Source organism: Colletotrichum acutatum, assembly GCF_030867785.1.
Source record: "Colletotrichum acutatum strain CBS 112980 chromosome Unknown BDZ83scaffold_12, whole genome shotgun sequence".
Classification (NCBI taxonomy): Eukaryota; Fungi; Ascomycota; class Sordariomycetes; order Glomerellales; family Glomerellaceae; genus Colletotrichum; species Colletotrichum acutatum.
This window is the reverse complement of record NW_026849006.1, coordinates 432,777-451,238: the sequence shown is the minus strand read 5'-3', so window position 1 is coordinate 451,238 and position 18,462 is coordinate 432,777. Positions and strand designations below refer to the sequence as shown.

The window sequence follows — 18,462 nt, the reverse complement described above, 5'->3', positions numbered from 1 at the left end:
AATGGATGATTCCAGGAGCCAAGCCTGGTCTAGACGTGATTCGCGGGGGTCCATGACCAGCGGTGTACCGCATCGGGCAACCGTCGAGCCGGGAGACGTTGGAATCAAGTCGGGAAGGGAGATGCAGGGACAGCAATTCCCATCCCCTGGCATTGCTCGTGCGGCTTTCCCAGAAACCAACAGGAAAAAACGTGGTTCATTGGGTAATGGGATAGCTAAAAGCATGGTAGGGCAGGCCAAGCAAGCAGCGATTGTGGTCGGTTCGCGAACCACCCGAATCCACCACACCAAGTTCGGACTCCTTAGCGGCGGGAAGGGTCTAACGCCACAAGAGGGTTCGGGTGTGATGCGGGTGGCATGATGATGAGGAATCATGAGGAATCCGGCATGGGGTTGACAAAGCATAACTCACAAAGTCCATCCCCATCCCACCATCCACCACTTCTGGATCATGGCTTGTCGGTCCCCTCCGCCCCATGTATTCGTCTGTGAGACATCCATGGGCATTGATTATGGGGAAGAAAGGCCGGTTCCACACAAGGTCACTGAAACCACCAACATATTCGACGCGATTCACCAGGACCCTGGCGGAACACTCGCCGATCGAGAGGACGGGAGAGGGGCGGGCGGACGGGCGGGCCACGATGTTACAGGGAAGGACGGTAGTGGTAGGGAATACCAAGAAAATCAGGGCAACGAAAGGTGTGTGGAATCATGAAGGCCGAGAAAGGTAGGTGGATATGTGAATCAAAAACGGGCGGGAGGAGAATAGGAAAATAAAAATAAGAAATGGGACGAGCGCATGTGGGATCAAGGATAAGACGGGATGAAGGGGAAGACAATCTTGACACTTGTCATCGCAACTTTGCAAGACACGAATTTTACCAGAAAAAAAAAAAACATCAGAATGAAGAAGACAAAACAAAATACTCACAAGAACCCTGCCGTTCCTGATTCTCTCCTCCAGACAGCTGCTGCGATTGGTGATCCAACGGCGACGACGACGATTGATGATGGTAAGGCGGCCCCTCGTTTACGAACTGCACCCTCCCAGCCCTCTCGCTTTCCTTCTCTTCCCTCCAATACTCTTCGAAGCCCGCTCGACTGTCGCCGCTCGTTGACCTGTCATATTGCTGCCGTTGCTGGCCCTGGAGTTTTTGGCCTTGGTGTTGGGTGAGGTGCTGCTGCTGCTGCCCCTCCCCCGCCCTCACCGAAGCCTTGTTCTGCAGCCGCACCTGATTGTCCGCCATTACCGCGAGACACGTCGTGGATTTCAATGGAGATAAGCTGGGCGCTGCAACTTCGCCGCTGACGATGGGAGGCTGTGGTGTAGGTCGGTGTCCTGGGTGGGTTGGTGAAATGTGAGTGAGTGCGATAGTGAATGAGTGCGTGAAGTGAGGCGAGTTGAGTGATGATATGAGCGGGGTGACGTTTGGCGTCGACGACTTCCGATTGATCGATCGCTCACGAAAAGAGTGTCGTCACGTTTTTTTTTTTCTCCCGCTCTCTTTCGTTTGCAGATGAAAATGTTCCCCCACCGTTCGGAGCGGAGTTTTGAAACTATGGGAAGGGGGAGGCCGTGAGGGATTTCGCCCGTCTTAAAGATGGGCGAATTCCAAATTCCCATGGGCGCCTTTTTCTTTTCTTCTGCCCGCCTTCGGGGGGGGGAGAGGAGACCCTCATTCTCCTCCTCTTCATCAGCGCACCTCCGCAAGAGCAGGAGGAAAGGGCCCGGAGAATGGAGATAGAGAGGGCGCCAGAGCAGCTAAACTTCCTCGCCATTGGCAGGGACCACCAGAGCGCCGCAGCGTACAGCACTGCGCAGCACAGCACAGGAAACTGCCCCCCTCCCAGGGATTCTCAGGGATTCTGGTCCGTCTGCCGGGCGGCACAGTGGCATGTCAAAGGGAACTAAGCGACAGGCCGGAGGAGAGGGAAGCGAGGAGAGGGACCGCGCTTATCCAATTGAGGGACAAGTGGCCGATCACATCACGTGCCTGGCGCCTAACACCGCACCATTATACCTTGGGGAGGGAGGCAGTGTCACCTCAGCTGCAATCTCGATAGAATCTAAGAATTTGAGTTACCTTGATAATATCTTACTAAGGTACGCCTGTAAGGTAGTAGGTATCCCTTTCCGTCTCTTTTCAAATCAGATTCAAAATAGTGCAACGATTTGTCACTGGCTGAGGTGGCATCGAGAAGCGAAGGAATGAGAGCGGGTGTGAGGCTGAAGGCTGAGAAACAAGTGTTGGCAATGATTTTAATTTTCATTATACTGCAGAAACCTTGTTGTGGGTTGACGAAAGCTAGGTAGCTCTACCCGTCTTTCTCACTACCACTATTCCTAGAGCGGTTCAGAAATTTGCTTCTTCAACATCTTCAACATGGCCTGCTTGCAGAAATATTGCCACCACTCTCCACCAGCTCAAATCTGTTCTGCTTCTTCTTCTTCACGCCCAACGCCTTGCGGGAATCATGTAATCAATGCCAAATTGGCCCAGATTCGCTTTTACTTTTTTGTGACCGCCCAACGCCGTATGAATGCATTTAATCCGCCCTCTCTTTCTCACAGAGCCCGCTTCAGTCGTCGTCTTCATCCTCACTGGCGGTAGCAGTGTCCTCTTCAACGTCCGTCTCCGGAATGTTCTCGTCGTCGTCGTCGTCTTCGCTGTCGCTATCGGCCGTCATGTTAAGACCCGGGATAGCCTGGTAGTGCACGTAATCGTTCTGAACCCATCGCTTGCTCACAGGCAGCTGGTAAGGGTCGAACGGGAAATAGGGGTCGAGTTGGTATGCTTCCTCGTCTTGCGCCCCCGAGCCCGTATCTCGGAGGGCGCCACCTGTTCCGTAGGTATCTGACACGAATTGTGACAGTCTGATCCGCTTGTTCTCCTCAACACGTGGGAAGATGTACATAAGACCGAGCTTGTGTGATAGTGTCGCAAACTCCTCGACAATAGCCGGTGCGCAGATCTTGAGAGGGTTCATCTTGCAATACACGCTGGCAGAAAGCTCTTCTCTCATCCCTTGCATCCACTCCAGCTCGTGACCGAGATATGATGCAGGGTCCTCTGGGTCGACAAATTCGGGTGTAGACACGTTCAAGTCGCGCCAGCGGAAGCAGAACATGTACAGCGCGGCTTGTACTTGTGCGTAGTAGATCTGGTGTCTTCTCAGATCCGGTCCTCGAGCGTCCGCGTCGTGCTTGAGGCGGTAGATTTGCATCTGCTTGAGCAAGAGCGCAAACACTGTGCGCACCAAGTCGGACGGCACATGGGCGCCTCGCGCCATGAATCCGGCGAGGTATGTTGCCGCCGCTTGACGCACGAAGCTCGGTCGGTTTTGCGAACCAAAGATGTGCATCAAACTGCCGACAAAGGTGTCGCGCAAGCGAGCTGACATTTGGCCAAAGTGGAAAAGGAGGAATTGTGTATGACGGGACTTGTACGTCGGCAGCACGATTTTTCCAAATGACTGTACGAGCAGGGCATACCGCTCCCAGGCTTGATCTGAGTCGGGGTTTTCGAAGAGGGGTGTGTAATGGGCGAACAGCGTATCGAGGATAGCATCCAGCTTTTCAACATTGCCCTTGACCACTCGAATCTTTTCTTCATTGTCATCAAAGTCGGAATCATCGCTGTCGACGGACTCGTCGTCGCTGTCCTCGTCCGAAGCATCCTCATCGCCCTCCCATGAGCCGGTATCCAGAGACTTGCTGAGTGCGTAGGCAACCGATGCCGTGAGGTCGTCGTCGAGGTCGTCGAGATCCGTCTGCATCTGGACATCAATCTTAACCAGTCGTGACAGCAGCACGTCGACAATTTCGAGGTCCAAATCTCCCGCGTATTCCTTCAACCGCAAAAGGTTATTGACATAGGCTACGAACATTTTCTTCGGGTCGTCGTCGAAGGGGAACTTGGTTTCGAGTAGGCCGCGGAGAACAGGCGTGGCCGCGGGGAACATTTGAAGAATGTACTGAAGGCCGGTGTGTAGCCTTTCGCGCATCGTTGTTCGGCTGACGGTAGGGAAATCGGCGACGCCCCACTCAGATTGTCTGGAGTGGGAGAACTTTTCCACAATCATGGACAAGACATGCGTCAGATAGGATCCCTGGGCACTGACGAGGGCGGCCAGGAACTGGATGTACACCTTGAAGAAGTCCTCGTCTCGGCCCAGCCACGAGACCTGCAAGACCGTCTTCACGAGGCCATTGCATGCCTTGTTCTTCAATAGCGGCACGCAGCTGGTCAGCGCCAGAACGTAGCCCTTGAGCTCTTGGGGCTTGAGCGTATCTTCGTCTTCTCCGGCGACGGGTGGCAGGTATCGCTGCTTGTCGTTGGCGAAAATCTCCTTGAGCATGTCGTAGTCCTCATCCTCGCCCATGAGGTGCTCCTCCAGCGCCTTCCTCACTTCCGAGTTCACCTCGTCCATTGAGCGACTACCAAACTCGAAGACGCGGTTATTCATTTCGTTGATGAGTACTTTCCGCCTCTTTGTTGGGCTCGGAGGTGGGTCATCGAACTCAATTTCGTCAGCTTTCCTCCGGCCCAGGACTGTCTGACGTAGGATGCTTTTGATGGGCGTCGCCGTTCTCGGTGGCGGACCAGACCGGTGTCTGGAAATGGGGGTGAAAGGACGCATGAGAATGTGTTGTTGTTGGTGATCAAGGCTCTGTGCTCTCGCCTTCGTCTTTCCTCTCTTTCTTTCGGCGGCTCGGGCTCGAGGTCAGATCTTCACAGTGGTCGGCGTCTGACAATTCTCATTGAAGGGTCAACGTGTGGCGCGAGGATCTGCAGGGAAAGTCGTTATGCATGTCTCGGTCTCTTGCGACGATGTGGACTCGTTTCGAATTATTGTCCTCGAAAGAATGTGTTGGTTTCTGGGCGTGATTGTGTCGGCCGACCGAACTTATTTCGTGGTACGGTGGCGGTTGGTTGCCTGGTAAAGTTTCTAGTTCGGGCGTGAGCTGCCGCCGATGCTTTTTTTCGTCGAGTGGGCTGCCCGCCGTTCTGCTTGGCTGCCACCTGCGAAGGGGGGAAAATTTTGTGACTGGAGGGGCTGCGCACGTGCCTCGTTCGACCTGGGGACTTGGGCTGGTGGGCTGCCCCAGGCTCAGTCATTCAGAGCACTCAAGACCCCTGGAATTCTTCTGGACCGTGCACTCTCGGGAATGGAACAATGAGCTTGGTGGACCGGGAATCTAAGTGGTGGCTAAGATACTGGGGAACCTTGAAGCCTATGACGACGTTCTTTGAGCTTCTTATTGGATATCTTTTTCGACATACCTTGGATACTTTACAAACGCAGACACGGTATGGACAAGTTACATGAGTAGCCCTCAACTGTAGCCCCTGACCGTGCTGCACGAGATGAAACATGACATGACAACTGAGTCCATGTGCCTCGTTCGTTTGCGCGACGGAAGTGGAATAACAAGCTATCTGAAGTGCTGTAGCTACCAGTGCTTTGGAGATACGGCCCGGGTCCGTTTCCAAAAGCTTCGATGCTTGCTGAACTGCTCTCTGCCGATGCTTCAAAACCGCTAATTGGTCGAGCATGGCTTACTGAATCGCAACGCCATTGAGGGGAATCTATCAAATAGACACTTGAGTCAAAGAAAAGACGAACCCCCTCCACTCCACACTTTTGGATTAACCGTTCCGCTCCCCCTTCCCATAACTGACTCCTAAGGCCCTCATATACAACCATGTGCCCCATTCCATCCATGGTCAGGTAGTCTGAGACCCCCTGCCTCCGTACTTATACAGACTTGAACAAATGTCCAGGCGTCCTTCATTCGTCGGGCTTGGTCGTCAAGTCGCAATTAGTACATATATGTCGAGATGGAGAAAAAATAAAATCGCCCTTTCAAAACACTGTCCAGTCGTCTCAGGTGTAAATCACATTACTGGTAGCCGTCGGCGCCACCGGTACCATTGTGCGCCGTCTGCGCGCCGTACATGTAGCCCTGAGCGTCGGCGGTGCCATCTCCTTGCTGGCCTCCGAGGACGCTGTTTTGTGGCTCGGCTTGGAAACTTCCTGCTCCGGTTGGCGGGTTGGCGCCGTAGCCGCTGCTGCCTGGACGGTGGGAGGTTTCTCCCCTGTTGGACTGGGATTGCTGCTGGAATCGTCAGTTGAGCTCATTGGTCCTGTTTAGAGGATGATGCCGGCAGAGTTTTGAGCCTGTTTAGGAACTATACATACTTCTCTGTATTTCGAGAGGTAGATCTTGAGGGCTTCTGCGTAGTTCTCGAATCCCAAAGAAGTCATGGCGAATAGAATGTCTTCTCCGTTAACCGTCTTTCTCTTCTCCTGATGACACTTCTCCGAGGCTGTGATAGGTCAGTTACCTCCTTAGTCAAGTTGCCCCTAAACTCGGGGAGAGCAGCGGGAAGAGATTTTACTTACCCTCACTCGTAATGAAGGAGATGAACTCGCTGACGCATTCCTGCATGCATTCTTTCGCTTCCTTGGCGATCTTTGCGTTTTCAGGGAGCGCATTCTTCATGATGCGAGCGACTGGAGCAAAGTTGCGTATATTAGCGTCAAGTTCATCGTACTTCTCACCGCCAGAAGCACCTGTTGTTTCTGGCGACTTTGGGGACGATTCGTGAGACATTGATCCCTTCTAGCCCTGCGCTGCCGTCTCTGATGATGCTTTGGTTGACTGATTCGCAACCAACGTCAAAGAACAGCGAGTGGAAGCATAGAGCAAGCGAGCAGACTGACCAATCCGGTTCATAGACCATAGTCATAGCAGCCGCAAGCAAACATAGAGCCCCAGGTCAAGCATCGTCGTCGTCGTCGCCGGCTTCTCGAATTCGTTGGGGAAGGGGATCTGGCTTACCATTGGCTATGGGCAACCAGCGGTCCTGCTCCTTGACCTCGAACTCATAGGTGAGTCCACCGGACTGTGGGTCTTGAGCCTCGTTCATTTGTTCCTCTTCCGGTGATTGTACACCTTGGTCGACATCCTTGGGAGGAGATTGGGGGGAGTCCGACATATTTGGCTACCTGCAGCGGCTGCTGGCGTTCTTGTAATTTGCTTTGGCTCTTGCAGCTCGCACACACGACGGGCTTAGGATGATGTGTTCCCTGACACGTTGCAGGTCCGTAGGGCTTGCAAGTCTGGCGGCTTAGCTGCAGAAAGTGTGCGTCAATCCTGTCCCGGGCTGTCCTGGAAAGGATTATTTTTACTCGCGATCCCCTGGCAGGCCCTGTCTTGACTTCAGGCTATGACGGATCTTTCTGGGGTGGCCTGTATGCTGCCTTGCCCGGGTTGAGTTTGGCGACAGAGACTTGGAAAAAAGCGGGATGAGGGTGGCTGCGTTTGCGGGTCCCACAGGAATGGCCAACGTCTAGTCCAAGGAGAGGGTAGCGTCGAACTGGCAGAGACGTTTCTCGATCGCCCTGCTGCAGCTGTGGATATGCGCGGTCCTCCGGGTTGGTGCTCGAAGCTCGGCGCGGGTTTGACCTGTAAGGCGGAAGGTAGATGGGGTTTGCGAGTCGCGATGGGGGTGGGTGAAGTTGGGTCGAATCAGGTATCCCCAAGGCGAAGAGAGGTAAGGTACTTGTGTGAGCTTTTCGGGGCGGAGGTGCGGAGCGCTGCGTCGAGGAGGCGCGTGGGCAGCCGGGCCTTTGCTGGTACAGTACGGATTTTGGCGTGTCGTTGAGACTTTGAGCCGAGCTTTGGGCGCGCAAAGAGTCGTCCTTTGGTTACACACCGGTCGACCGGACGGGAAAGCCGTGATAGGGGAATCAAAAGGTAACAGCTGCAAAAGCGCGTCAGAGAAAAGCTTCGCTTGACCCGAACGGGACAGAGAAAGAGAGAGGGACGGGAAACGGGGCGTGAGACGAGTGGGAAGAGGCCGAACAGTGAAGAACCTAAGCACTCAACGCGCGCGTCGTGTGTGGTTGTGTGCGCCTGTGGTGTGTGTGTGTGGCTGGGGGGAAACATGGAAGAGGGGCCAGCAAGTGCCGTCGACAAGGGGTTGTAGAATTCTTTTCCTTACATGAATTTGGGGTGTCTGAGTTGTTCGATCGAGGTCGCAATAGACCCTAACAATGCGCCTTGAAAGGAGGATACACCTGTACTTGTTGATGGCTGCAAGAACGTGGGGTTGGTGCAGAAGGGAGAAATGGAGGGAAACCTAAGTGGGCAATGAAGGTGCGGTCAACAAGAGGCCGGCGCATTAAACACAATAACAAGGCCAAAGTCCCTCAAAGTCGCGCTGCCCACCAGCCGGTTTATCGATAACGCGGTAGATACTTTCGGATGATATGCGTCTCCCCCCATATTGGCAAGTACCTGTCAGCTCCATATCGTCCTCTAAGGTTTAGCGTGGTACCTGGGTCCCCCATCCATCTGATCCTCTTCCCTAACACCACGCGGCTGAGGGGATGCGCTCCGAACCTGGAAGCTGCGACTGCTCTTTCGCATACTCAATTTTACCAAGCTCACGCGCTCGGATGTCAGTTTGGGCGTCTGTCAGTCTGACGACATCTTCGACCCTGCAAAAGAAACCCCGTCAGACCACGAGGCAGAAGCATCCGAGATCAAAGATCAAAACTACCCTTCGGAAGCTTAGAATCCGTCGTCTAACAGCACCACCATGGGATCGACGAAAGGTACAAGAAAGGCTGCTCTTATTTACCTCTCCCATCCCTTTCGACACTCCTGCCTAGCCAAGTTTGATGTGTCATTGCATGCATTCATGCTGTATCAACACGGACGCTGGTCATCCTGCCCGTCCTCCCGTATATGAGCGGTGTACGGATGGGCTGCGCAAAGCCACTTCACTAAGCTCAGAGGAGGGTAGCCAGCACGGCTACCTTGCCTTTCATCGGCCCATGGCGGACGCCAAGCGGGTGCATGAAGCACAACCGATATAACGGGACGGAAGTATGATGTGAGCTTCTGTTCTTGCAAGTCTGCTGATGATACCTTTGATCTTGAGGTGGGGAAACCAAAAACGTCGGCTTAAGAGCACCGGTAAGCTCTATCGCGCGGGCCCATGCCCATCCTCCTCAACAGGCGTCATCAAAAGAAAGATGCAGCTGGCGCAATACGATAATTCCTTATACCGATGTGGATTCCCCGGCCGTGCGACTTGTGGCAGTTTGGGTAGCTCATCCGTTGCGACAAGACCGAGTGGGAGGGCGAGGGCGCCGGTTGATTTGACAATGGCACCGTCTGGAGTAAACAAGCCGTCGAACCTGTCAGCTGTCTATTTCATCATCGCCCCCAAACCAGACCGTGTCAGGCACGAGAAGGCTGACGGCAGCCTAAGCAAGCGCCCTGGATGACGACCGCTTGGGCCGAAACGTGCACCTTGGTTGGCTCGTACAGCTACTTGCCTCTTCGGGCACGATAACTCTGGAGAGGAGCCTCTTGAATTGGCCATTTGAGATACACGCACACAAGGCTGCGCAACATGACATCCAATGATGTTTCATTCGCTCTAAAATGAGACGCGAGAGAGAGCCCGAGTTGGCGTTGGTTGCCCTGGGTACACCAGCCAGACGTGCGACTCAAACACCACTTTTATCAGCAGCAAGAAAGTCGCGGAGAAATTCTTCCAATCTGTCTCAAAGAGGCGCTGGCCACCAATCGGCGGCCCATCGCCTTACAGTACGCCCGACCCTGCATGCAGCGCTGCAACAGACAACCGCCAACTCAGCCAGTCACCCTCATCGAAGTTGGGCTCCTCTGCTCTGTCGGGAGCCAATAACCCTTTATTTGGATTGGGCTCGGATTGGACGATGCCTGCCGCATCAAACAGAAGGACCACCACCAAAAACTCCTGCGATGCAGCGATGCGCTGACCTTCCACTCTTGTTTTCCACGACCCTGGTCCGGATGATGCGGTTCCTACCCCTCCTTTTCCCGCTCATCATGGCGAGAGGGGTACGGTGTATGTATACCTACCGTGTCAGTATCCGTACGCACTTCGGCCTTCCCTCGCCGTTGCGAGTGATTTCATGTCACAGGCGAAAGGGTTGCATGTGTTGGCTGCGCTGCTTCTCATCCCAGAGCTGGTGACAACTCAGAGCCACATTTTTGTGTCAACCCTGGTCTCTTACAACACCGCCGAGGGGCACCGTGAGCCATCAAACTGTTCAACTGCCCGACACCAGCATCGGGGAATCGGGCAACGTCGTCGCTGTGTCAATTTCGACTATCGAGTCCTGCGCCCTGTCTACAACTCAATATGACTCTTTCTCGACATCATCCGAAGCCCAGGTACGGCCATGCATGACTAGGTCTAGACGGTCGTCAATAACCCACTGCCAGTGTCCGCGACCATGTCCATATTGGGTAGTCCATGGTGTCGCTAACCCACTTGCTGAATGCGATTTCGTACTTGTGCGTACAGGATGCATGCGACTATGAGAAAACTCCATGGAACAGCGAGGCGGATCTAGACCATTGGATGCCTCCCGCATCTACTTAGCCAGCGGCTGACCACGGATCAGGATCAAATCGTGCCGCTCGTTGGGCATCAGTTCGAGAAAGCATGATATCACTGCTGTAGGAACCCTCAGAACGGGAACGTCAGTCGATCACCGCAGACCTTACGTTTCATCCCTTGGCACTTTACGAATCGGATGGCCGCCCTCTGCCCATCAGACAGATAGGCTCCATATGCGCACACGCGGGACAGCTTCTGGCGTCTGGACAGGCCCCAATCCGTCGCTGGCCAACATGGGCCGGTCCGCCTCCGCTCCGTGGTGCCTTCTCTCCCAAGTGGAAGACATATTTTATGTGTTTAGCGTCATTCTTCCAAAGGGACGACGTGAGATAGTAGGTAGGCATTGGTCTCGTAGCCCCGAAAAAAGGAGGCTTTCCAGAAGCGAGCGAACTGCCGTAAGGTTGTCAGAGGCCGCGCGCAGCACACCTTTTCGTCACTAGGCCGCATGACAGGCAGCCAGTAAGCACGCCTCGCCAGTTGGGTCGATCTCAGCCAGCCATCAATCTTGAACCGCCAGACGTGCCAATGGACTTTTCCCAGTGGTGTGCCAGTCTGACGACCTTTACAAGTACGATCTCGTTGGGCACTGAAACGCGGTTACCGCCGTTATCTCTATTGCTTCTGATGTCTCACAAGGCTACGACGTTGAACAACGCATTGCTGCCACTGCGTAGTCTTCATGTCTCTATTTTCCTGAGACTGAGACGTTTTGCTGAGTTGGCTCCCTTCCCTCATCGTAACATCAGCCCATGGGTGTATTCGATGCCGCCTCATTTTGGACGCCTTTGATATTCGCATGACGACTTTGCTGTCCCTTGTGCCCTTCTCCGTGTTGACTGCAACTAGAACCCCTGATTGAGAACAGAAGGCGCAGAAGGCATTCTTTCTCCCAGTCCAAATCATCTGATCCAAGGGTCTTTGTGCAGCAACCGGACTGAAAGGCTGTCGTCGTCAGTCTGCTGAACGAAGACTCTCGAAGCCAACGTCGCCGACCAACATTATGGTGACCCAAACCCAATGTTCCTACATCTCAGTTCTGGACAACCTGAACATTGTTCTTCTTCTATAATTCCACATTTGTCAGGAATCGTTTACAACCCAGTGACCTCATGGCGAGGGGGGGGGGGGGGAAGGAGCGACGTCTCTGGCATCCAAAACGAACCTTCCACTTCTCCAGCTCGTCCTGCTTAGCCTTGTACTGCTTGACAAGGTCTTCCAGGACCTTCTTCAAACCTTCTGAGTTGGTCGTCAGGGCGGGCATGACGTCCTTGACCGTCTGCTCCATGAGGACCCCGTTGATGAGGCGGAAGCACTTCCGGTCCTCGGACAGCGGTTGCAGGGTCTCTAGGACAAGCCTGTTTAAAACGAGTCAAGGTCAGAATAAGAATGGTTCGTTTTTCCATGAGAGGCGGTGTGCCGGGGATAGAGGGAACGAGGAGGGGGGGAGGGTAAGGGGGAGTGAGAGGGGTGGGAGTTCATCAAGGGTTCGTCGTTTGAGTTTCTGAAGGAATGAAGAGTGAAGAGCGGTGTGATGAGGGCGAAGAGTTGGGTGAGGGGCCATGCCGGAGTGAGTTCCGGTTTGAGGATGAGAAGGGAAGGGAAATCCCATCATGTGCCTATACCCCCTTTCCCTGCGCAGGGTTCACGATCTCATTCAGGGTATGGGTGATGGCCTCCGTCTGTCTTCGAGGTTGCGCCGCCGCCGCCGTGCGAGAATGGGATGAAGTGAACATGAGGAAGACGAGAGGGAGAGATAGAGAAAGAGACGCACTTGTGTTCTTCGGCTTCTTGTTCTACATCGCCAATCTTTTGCGCGATCTGTTGCAGGGTGTTCTTGTAGACGCCATACTGCGTTTGCAGGTCTGGAGGGAAAAGCAGGTTAGCAATGGAAAACCATGGCGGGGTTATTCTTCCAAAAAGTAACATCTCATGTTTTCCCCCTCGACGGTCGAAAAGTGGCGAGTGAGTCAACTAACCTTGCTGCTTCTTCTGACTTACTTGGGCCGCCATCGTGAGGTTCAAGTCTGTGAGAGGTGAATGGCCGGGGTTGATGAGACCTGGTTGAAGAAAGTAAGGTACGATGCAGGGCTTTGAGTCTCACAGTGAGGGAGCGAACGAACAAGCCTGAGGTAATCGACCCTCCCCTCCACTGCGCAAGCAGTGACCAACTGTGGGATGGAAGTTCTAGAAGGGGACATTCGAGGTGGCCCGAGCTTTTGCCGCGCTCTCTGTCACTCTGTGAGGTGTACGGAGTACTTCAGCAGTGTGACCACCCCGAAAATGCACAAAGCCCGGCGCGCCGTCTGCTGCCCCACCGAGCCGAAGTGGTCTTATCCAATCCCTCGCAGGCCAATTCCCAATCTTTTATCGCATTAGGAACTCACTGGGAATTTCCTCTGGCGCATCTACAGACCACAGAGCAAACGCCGGCGACGAACAAACTCTTCCTCCCACGACAGATTGACAACTCTTCTCTTGGCCTTTCCCAATCCCAAAGACAACACTCGAACCGAAGTCAAGATGCATCCTCACCTGCATACCAAGGACAACTTCGGTAAGTCACCAACAAATGCACCCGTCATGATGCCTATCCGCGCCCCTCCCACTCTTGGGTTCCTCAAACCCCGTCGCATCGCCACAACCTTCCCCCCTTTTCCCCCTGGATTTCAAACCCAACATGAGATCGTTACATACTGACAGACTGCTTCCCTCCGCGAAATAGAGTGCGAAGACATCATGGTCGCCCTCGAAGAGTGCCACGCAAAGGGCTTCATGTTCAAGTCCCTCGGCGGCTGCAACGACGCAAAGGACAAGGTCAGCGAGTGCCTCCGCGGCGCGCGCGCGAGGCGCACCGAGGCCAACCGGGCGGCGGCGAGGGCCAAGAGGGAGGAGCGCGAGAACCGGATAAAGGAGCTCAACAAGTCGCTCGGTCTCGATTAGACTGCGGATCCAACCACAGAAGCGAACGACCAACGAACGAGCCGCACCGTGTTGCGACTAGACGACTGGTGTACAAGTTGAAGGGAAGGGCAAGAAGAAGCAATGTATTATATCACGAACACTCGCAACTACATCGATTTTTGGGCGACGGCATTTGGGTCGGGACGGAATACCAGAAATAATATGAGCGATCCAATGGTTTTTGGCGTCCGATAAGGGAGCAAGAGATTGTACCATAGATTGTACTCGATCGATGTTCTCACGCCGGCAGAGAAGAACAAGACGGTGAAATTCTTGAATAATCTGTATTCTTATAAAAACAACACCCATACTCTTTTCATCCAGCAATCCTACAATCCCTCTCAGACACGCTCTCTCTTTACAAAGTGCGACGGAACTCGTTGCCAAAGGTGAAGAGACCAAAGACGGACAGCACACTGAGGAGGATCGGCACGGGCTTGCGGAGGCGGATGGCACGGGGGATGGCGGAGCCACCGAGGACAGCTGAGGCGAGCAGACTCAGCTCGACGCCGTAGGGCTCGCGGTTCTGGATGCGGTAGCCGCCGAGGCCGTCTGCGTGGTTTCAGAGTTCAGGTCAGTCCAACTATGCCAACCCACTAAAGCTACTTATGCGACAACGCGGGGCAGGGGATGGATGGTGGGGAAGCGGATCGAGGGGATTGTTGAGAGATGGAGGGAAAAGGGGAAGACGGCGCAAAGGGCTTGTACGTACAGAGAAGACCGACGCTGACTCCGGCGACGATGGACGGGACGGACTTTGTCCGGGCGTAGCCGGCGATGCCGCCTCCGGCCGTCAGTACGGCCAGGGCGAAGGAGGGGACAGAGAGGTCAGAGGACTGCGCATGTGTCTTTTGTTAGCTTTGTGTTCTTGTGAGAGAAATAAGTCATTGTACCATTTTGAAGTATTTGTTTGTGAGAAGTTGCTGAGAGCACAAATTCAATTGGTGTTAGGTTTGCGATTGACTTGGAATTGATGTAAGAAAGCAATTGCTTGTTTATGAGCAAAAGGCCGTTGTTGCTTCGGTGCCTCGGGAAGTCCAAGCTTCGGCCTCCCACCCACTCGAAAAGGAACAGCTTATGGGAAAGCTGCTGGATGATCTCATCCATTCCCGGGACCCTGACTAATCACGACATTACCCAGGGGCACGCGCACCGGGAGTCGCCAGGGACCACTGGACTGCTACCCCAGATTCGTGGCTTGGCAACGCTCTTGTCCAGGGGTAGAGGCCACACCAGCCACATCTATCACCTGACGCCCTGTGGCTTCAAGCTTTCGTGTCCTCCAGAGCTCCCCCCAGCTCTCAATTGTACCAGTGACCGCAGTACGTACGCAGCAATCGAGACAATCTGGAAGGAGACATCTCCTCAACCCTTCGGTCCACCACCCAGCCGACCTCACGATACCTCTAAATTTCTTCCCAAAACACCGCCGAACCCTCCCTCTCCGAATCACGACGTGAGAACTTCCAACAATGGCGCCCAAGCGAACCGCCTCCTCCCAAAAAGCAGCAGCAGCTGCTGCCGCTCCCGCAGTCCACCACCCCGAGCCGCCCACCTCGCCCGCGGGACCGACCGCCGCCGCCGCGATCCCGGGCACAATGACCTCGCAGCCCAAGGCCGTACCCATCACCATGACCCCCAAGAGCACCGGCAGCGGCGCCCAGAACTGGGACCAGGTCCTGGCCAACATTTACAACCACTACGTCAAGAGCACGCCGCAGCGCACCAAGCTGATTGACGTCTTCATGGCATTTTTGGTCGTTGTTGGCGCGCTGCAATTCTTGTACTGTGTTGTTGCTGGAAACTACGTATGTCTCTTTTTCATATCTTGCCCTCTCAAGCAGCTCGGACGGGGATATTGTTTAGTTGTAGCTTGGGGAAGGAGCCTTAGCGGATGAGCATCTAGAGAAGAACAATTGCTAACATGATGGTGTAAAATAGCCCTTCAACGCCTTCCTCTCTGGTTTCTCTGCGACCGTCGGCCAATTCGTCCTCACTGGTAAGACACAATCGAAACAACAGTCTACAATGGCTGACACTAGTCCTCTAGCATCGTTGCGCATCCAGACCACCGAGGCCAACAAGTCCGACTTCCCCTCTGTATCACCCGAGAGGTATGCCGGCTCCCCCAAATCCTCACGAATATCGAGCTACGACTATAGAAACTAACACTGCCATCACAGAGCTTTCGCCGACTACGTCGCATGCAGTCTGATTCTGCACTTCTTCTGCGTCAACTTCATAAACTAAGGGCACGTACCAGATGAAAGGAACAGGAGACAAGTTTTTATCTTCCAGTCGGGACAAGAAAAGGGGGTGTCGGTCCTCAAGGCCAAAGACTGAGGTTCGATGTGGGCGGTGGACAGACCAATTGGTGGTGAAGCATGAACGCTACAACACCACAATCGCATGAGCATGCGGAACGAACAAAGCAATGTACATTATTTGAGCAGGCGTTGCATCACAGCACGATAGATGTCAAAGAGATGAACAAAAGTGCAATTCTGGGAATCATCATGACAGTGGACTCCAAAATTCTAGTTCTATAATCCTGACACCCGTCTACCCACCAGCCTCAGCTTCCCCACCCCCTTCTCTATCACTCAGCACCCTCGGCCGCAGGCTGATCCTTCGGTGGTCCCGTCGAACTAGCTCTAGGCGGCGGCGGTCCCCCCATCTTCGGAGGCGGCGCAACAGGCGTACCCCTCCCGCTGGGCGCATTGTCCGCCTCCCTGCTCTTCTTCTCCTCCTCCTTGAAGTAATCATCCATAAAGTTATTGTTCCCGCCGTGGTGCCTCTCCTTCTTCTTCCTCGTCGTCGCCGTACCCGCAGGAGGCGGCGGCGCCGCGGCGCCAGCGTCCACCATTTGCGCAGGCACCAAGAAGTCGCCCCCCGTCGGAGGAGGAGCGCCGAGACCAGGCGTAGCGGGCGAGAAGAGATTCTGCTGCACCTCGCCAATCGGTCCCGCGTTCCCGTACAGCGCCGCGGCCGGGTCGGCCTTCTCCCCGCCAGCATCAAACATCATCTCGCCCGGCGCGTCGACGGGCTCGTTCAGCGGCGCAGGTAACCTGTGCAGCGCACCGTACCCCAGCACGCACCCCAGCGCGCCTTCACCACCCCACTCGCGCGTCGGCTGGATCGTCACCTCGCGCGTGACGTCGTACTCGTTGTTGTACACATACAGGCGCAGCGGGCGACCAATGTGGTCCTCGACGAGCTCGCTCAGCCCGCCCTCGCCGTGGAGGGCACCCTCGGGGCTGCCGAGGATGTAGTCGCCGTAGGGTAGGAGGCCCGCGCCGTCGGCGGGGGAGTTTGCGGCGACGTCGAGGACGTGCCAGATGTTGGCGGCGACGGCGAGGGGGGTCCACTGCAGGGAGAGGCCGAGGGAGGCGGTGTCGTGGGGAACGAGGGCGTGGAGCTCGCGGGTTCGTTGGCCCTTTGCGGACCAGAGGCCCAAGGAGACGGAGCCGCCTGCGCAGTTGCGGACTTCTTGGGCAAAAAGGCTTGGGTCGGGGTTGTCCTGATGTGGAGGGGCGGCTTGTTAGTATTTTGTTTCTGAGAGGGGATGTATACCAAGTCACAAAGATTACGTACGATAGGCCGGCCATTTATACCGATGATGAAGTCAAACCAAGGCTCGACGTTGAGTTCGAGGTTCGTGTTGCGAAGCACCTGGAAACCGAAAGAGCCCTGGTTGTTCTGTTGGGTTGGTTGCTGCCCGTCCAGGCGGGACATGAAGCGGTTCAGCGCATTGAACATGGTGATGCGCTCGACGCTCGAGCTGAGTTATCTTCTTGTGTGGTTTTGTGATTTTTCAGAACGGAAAATTGGGTATGAAAGCTCGAGATTGGTAAGTATTGAGGTCGGTGGTGGCTATTTACTCGGTGTTTGTCGTTGCGAGCATTCCATTCGTTCCTGCTTGGAGCAAGCTGTCATCCAAGGTCCCTCGTCAGCCTTGCAGATGATCCAAGCTTCTTCCCACACTAGTGGAGCCACCAAGTGGGACCTTACATTTTAGCTTCCTGTTGCTTCAGCCTCGTTCATCTCATTTTCATCACTGGACGACTTTCCCTTATAAGTCTCAACATGTGATATTGTCTCGATGGGTCTAACCAACTAGACTCTTGTTTCATCGAAATCGCTTGGTTGTGAAAGGGAACTGGGCTTGGATGTACCTTATACTTCATGCATCACCACCAAAATGAAGGCCGCCACCAGACTCCCCCTAACGGATGAGTGCCATCACTACAAGTCCAAGGCAGAAGTGCCTTGGGATCTCCAAAAGTAAGTCAAAGTCCTCTACTCGGGACAAAGATTCATATTGCAATAGCAGCTAACAAAAATCTCTAGATACTTTTCCCAGCGCTACTCCCTCTTCTCCTGGTACGACGAGGGCGTGTACCTCACAGACAGCGCCTGGTTTGGCGTGACTCCCGAACCCGTCGCAAACCAAGTCGCAAACGAAATGTACCACACCGACGCCTCAAAACACGTCCTCGTCGACATATTCGGCGGCGCCGGCGGCAACACAATCGCGTTCGCGCTCTCGGCCCGATGGGACCGCGTCATCTCCATCGAGCGCGACGCCGCGACCCTGGCGTGCGCCCAGCACAACGCGGAGCTGTACGAGGTCGCAGAGTACATCACCTGGATCCACGGGGACTGCTTCGACTACCTCCGCAAGCTGAGGGAGAGCCCCGAGGAGCTGAGCGAGGAGTTGAGGGTCGACATGGCCGAGACGGTAGTCTTTGCTTCGCCGCCTTGGGGTGGCCCGGGGTACCGGACCGCCGAGGTGTTTGATCTGAGCAAGATGGAACCGTATAATCTGGAACAGCTGCACGAGGCCTGCAAACCGATGGATCATGCGCTGTATCTCCCTCGAACGAGTGATCTCAGACAGGTGGCGAAATTGGCTCCGGAGGGGGAGAAGCTCGAAGTAGTGCAGTATTGCATGGAGGGGGCGAGTAAGGCCATGGTGGCTTTCATACCAGGAGCATTGAGTACAAAACAATCAAAACCTTGATGA

At 54.7% G+C, this 18,462-nt stretch overlaps 9 protein-coding genes across 9 annotated transcripts; 4 read left to right on the top strand and 5 right to left on the bottom strand.

Annotated features, from left to right (window-relative positions):
• Nucleotides 1-593: 593 nt before the first annotated feature.
• BDZ83DRAFT_51242 (uncharacterized protein) lies at nucleotides 594-1,225 on the top strand. Its single transcript, XM_060503302.1, has one exon. It carries the CDS (start codon nucleotides 827-829, stop codon nucleotides 1,175-1,177), a length of 351 nt encoding a protein of 116 aa, XP_060369403.1. The 5' UTR covers nucleotides 594-826; the 3' UTR covers nucleotides 1,178-1,225.
• A 1,358-nt stretch (nucleotides 1,226-2,583) lies between these two features.
• BDZ83DRAFT_568681 (RNA polymerase I-specific transcription initiation factor RRN3) lies at nucleotides 2,584-4,644 on the bottom strand (the record flags this gene model as incomplete). The annotated part of the gene is made up of 1 exon (XM_060504106.1): nucleotides 2,584-4,644. The coding sequence occupies one exon, from the start codon at nucleotides 4,642-4,644 to the stop codon at nucleotides 2,584-2,586; it is 2,061 nt and encodes a 686-aa protein (XP_060369402.1).
• Nucleotides 4,645-5,819: 1,175 nt separating this feature from the next.
• On the bottom strand, nucleotides 5,820-7,218 carry BDZ83DRAFT_51084 (histone-like transcription factor and archaeal histone). Its single transcript, XM_060503301.1, has 4 exons — nucleotides 6,851-7,218; nucleotides 6,412-6,522; nucleotides 6,208-6,335; nucleotides 5,820-6,121 (listed from the first exon to the last, which is right to left on the bottom strand). Exons 1-4 carry the CDS (start codon nucleotides 7,005-7,007, stop codon nucleotides 5,909-5,911), a joined length of 609 nt encoding a protein of 202 aa, XP_060369401.1. The 5' UTR covers nucleotides 7,008-7,218; the 3' UTR covers nucleotides 5,820-5,908.
• A 4,287-nt stretch (nucleotides 7,219-11,505) lies between these two features.
• Nucleotides 11,506-12,485, bottom strand: BDZ83DRAFT_748449 (prefoldin subunit; the record flags this gene model as incomplete). Its single annotated transcript, XM_060513618.1, has 4 exons — nucleotides 11,506-11,538; nucleotides 11,638-11,830; nucleotides 12,247-12,337; nucleotides 12,452-12,485. 4 exons carry the CDS (start codon nucleotides 12,483-12,485, stop codon nucleotides 11,506-11,508), a joined length of 351 nt encoding a protein of 116 aa, XP_060369400.1.
• Nucleotides 12,486-12,995: 510 nt separating this feature from the next.
• BDZ83DRAFT_748448 (uncharacterized protein) lies at nucleotides 12,996-13,415 on the top strand (the record flags this gene model as incomplete). Its single annotated transcript, XM_060513617.1, has 2 exons — nucleotides 12,996-13,029; nucleotides 13,198-13,415. 2 exons carry the CDS (start codon nucleotides 12,996-12,998, stop codon nucleotides 13,413-13,415), a joined length of 252 nt encoding a protein of 83 aa, XP_060369399.1.
• A 379-nt stretch (nucleotides 13,416-13,794) lies between these two features.
• Nucleotides 13,795-14,332, bottom strand: BDZ83DRAFT_647987 (transmembrane proteins 14C-domain-containing protein; the record flags this gene model as incomplete). The annotated part of the gene is made up of 3 exons (XM_060510137.1): nucleotides 13,795-13,988; nucleotides 14,149-14,272; nucleotides 14,330-14,332. 3 exons carry the CDS (start codon nucleotides 14,330-14,332, stop codon nucleotides 13,795-13,797), a joined length of 321 nt encoding a protein of 106 aa, XP_060369398.1.
• A 395-nt stretch (nucleotides 14,333-14,727) lies between these two features.
• Nucleotides 14,728-15,946, top strand: BDZ83DRAFT_606208 (DAD family-domain-containing protein; the record flags this gene model as incomplete). Its single annotated transcript, XM_060507370.1, has 4 exons — nucleotides 14,728-15,244; nucleotides 15,378-15,435; nucleotides 15,487-15,550; nucleotides 15,620-15,946. Coding segments are annotated over exons 1-4 (520 nt in total), but the record flags the coding sequence as incomplete, so codon positions are not given.
• BDZ83DRAFT_606204 (GRASP55/65 PDZ-like domain-containing protein) lies at nucleotides 15,928-17,354 on the bottom strand. The gene is made up of 2 exons (XM_060507369.1): nucleotides 17,031-17,354; nucleotides 15,928-16,956 (listed from the first exon to the last, which is right to left on the bottom strand). Exons 1-2 carry the CDS (start codon nucleotides 17,193-17,195, stop codon nucleotides 16,036-16,038), a joined length of 1,086 nt encoding a protein of 361 aa, XP_060369396.1. The 5' UTR covers nucleotides 17,196-17,354; the 3' UTR covers nucleotides 15,928-16,035.
• A 283-nt stretch (nucleotides 17,355-17,637) lies between these two features.
• On the top strand, nucleotides 17,638-18,459 carry BDZ83DRAFT_568768 (RNA cap guanine-N2 methyltransferase; the record flags this gene model as incomplete). Its single annotated transcript, XM_060504118.1, has 2 exons — nucleotides 17,638-17,720; nucleotides 17,787-18,459. The coding sequence occupies 2 exons, from the start codon at nucleotides 17,638-17,640 to the stop codon at nucleotides 18,457-18,459; spliced, it is 756 nt and encodes a 251-aa protein (XP_060369395.1).
• Between the last annotated feature and the right edge of the window lie 3 nt (nucleotides 18,460-18,462).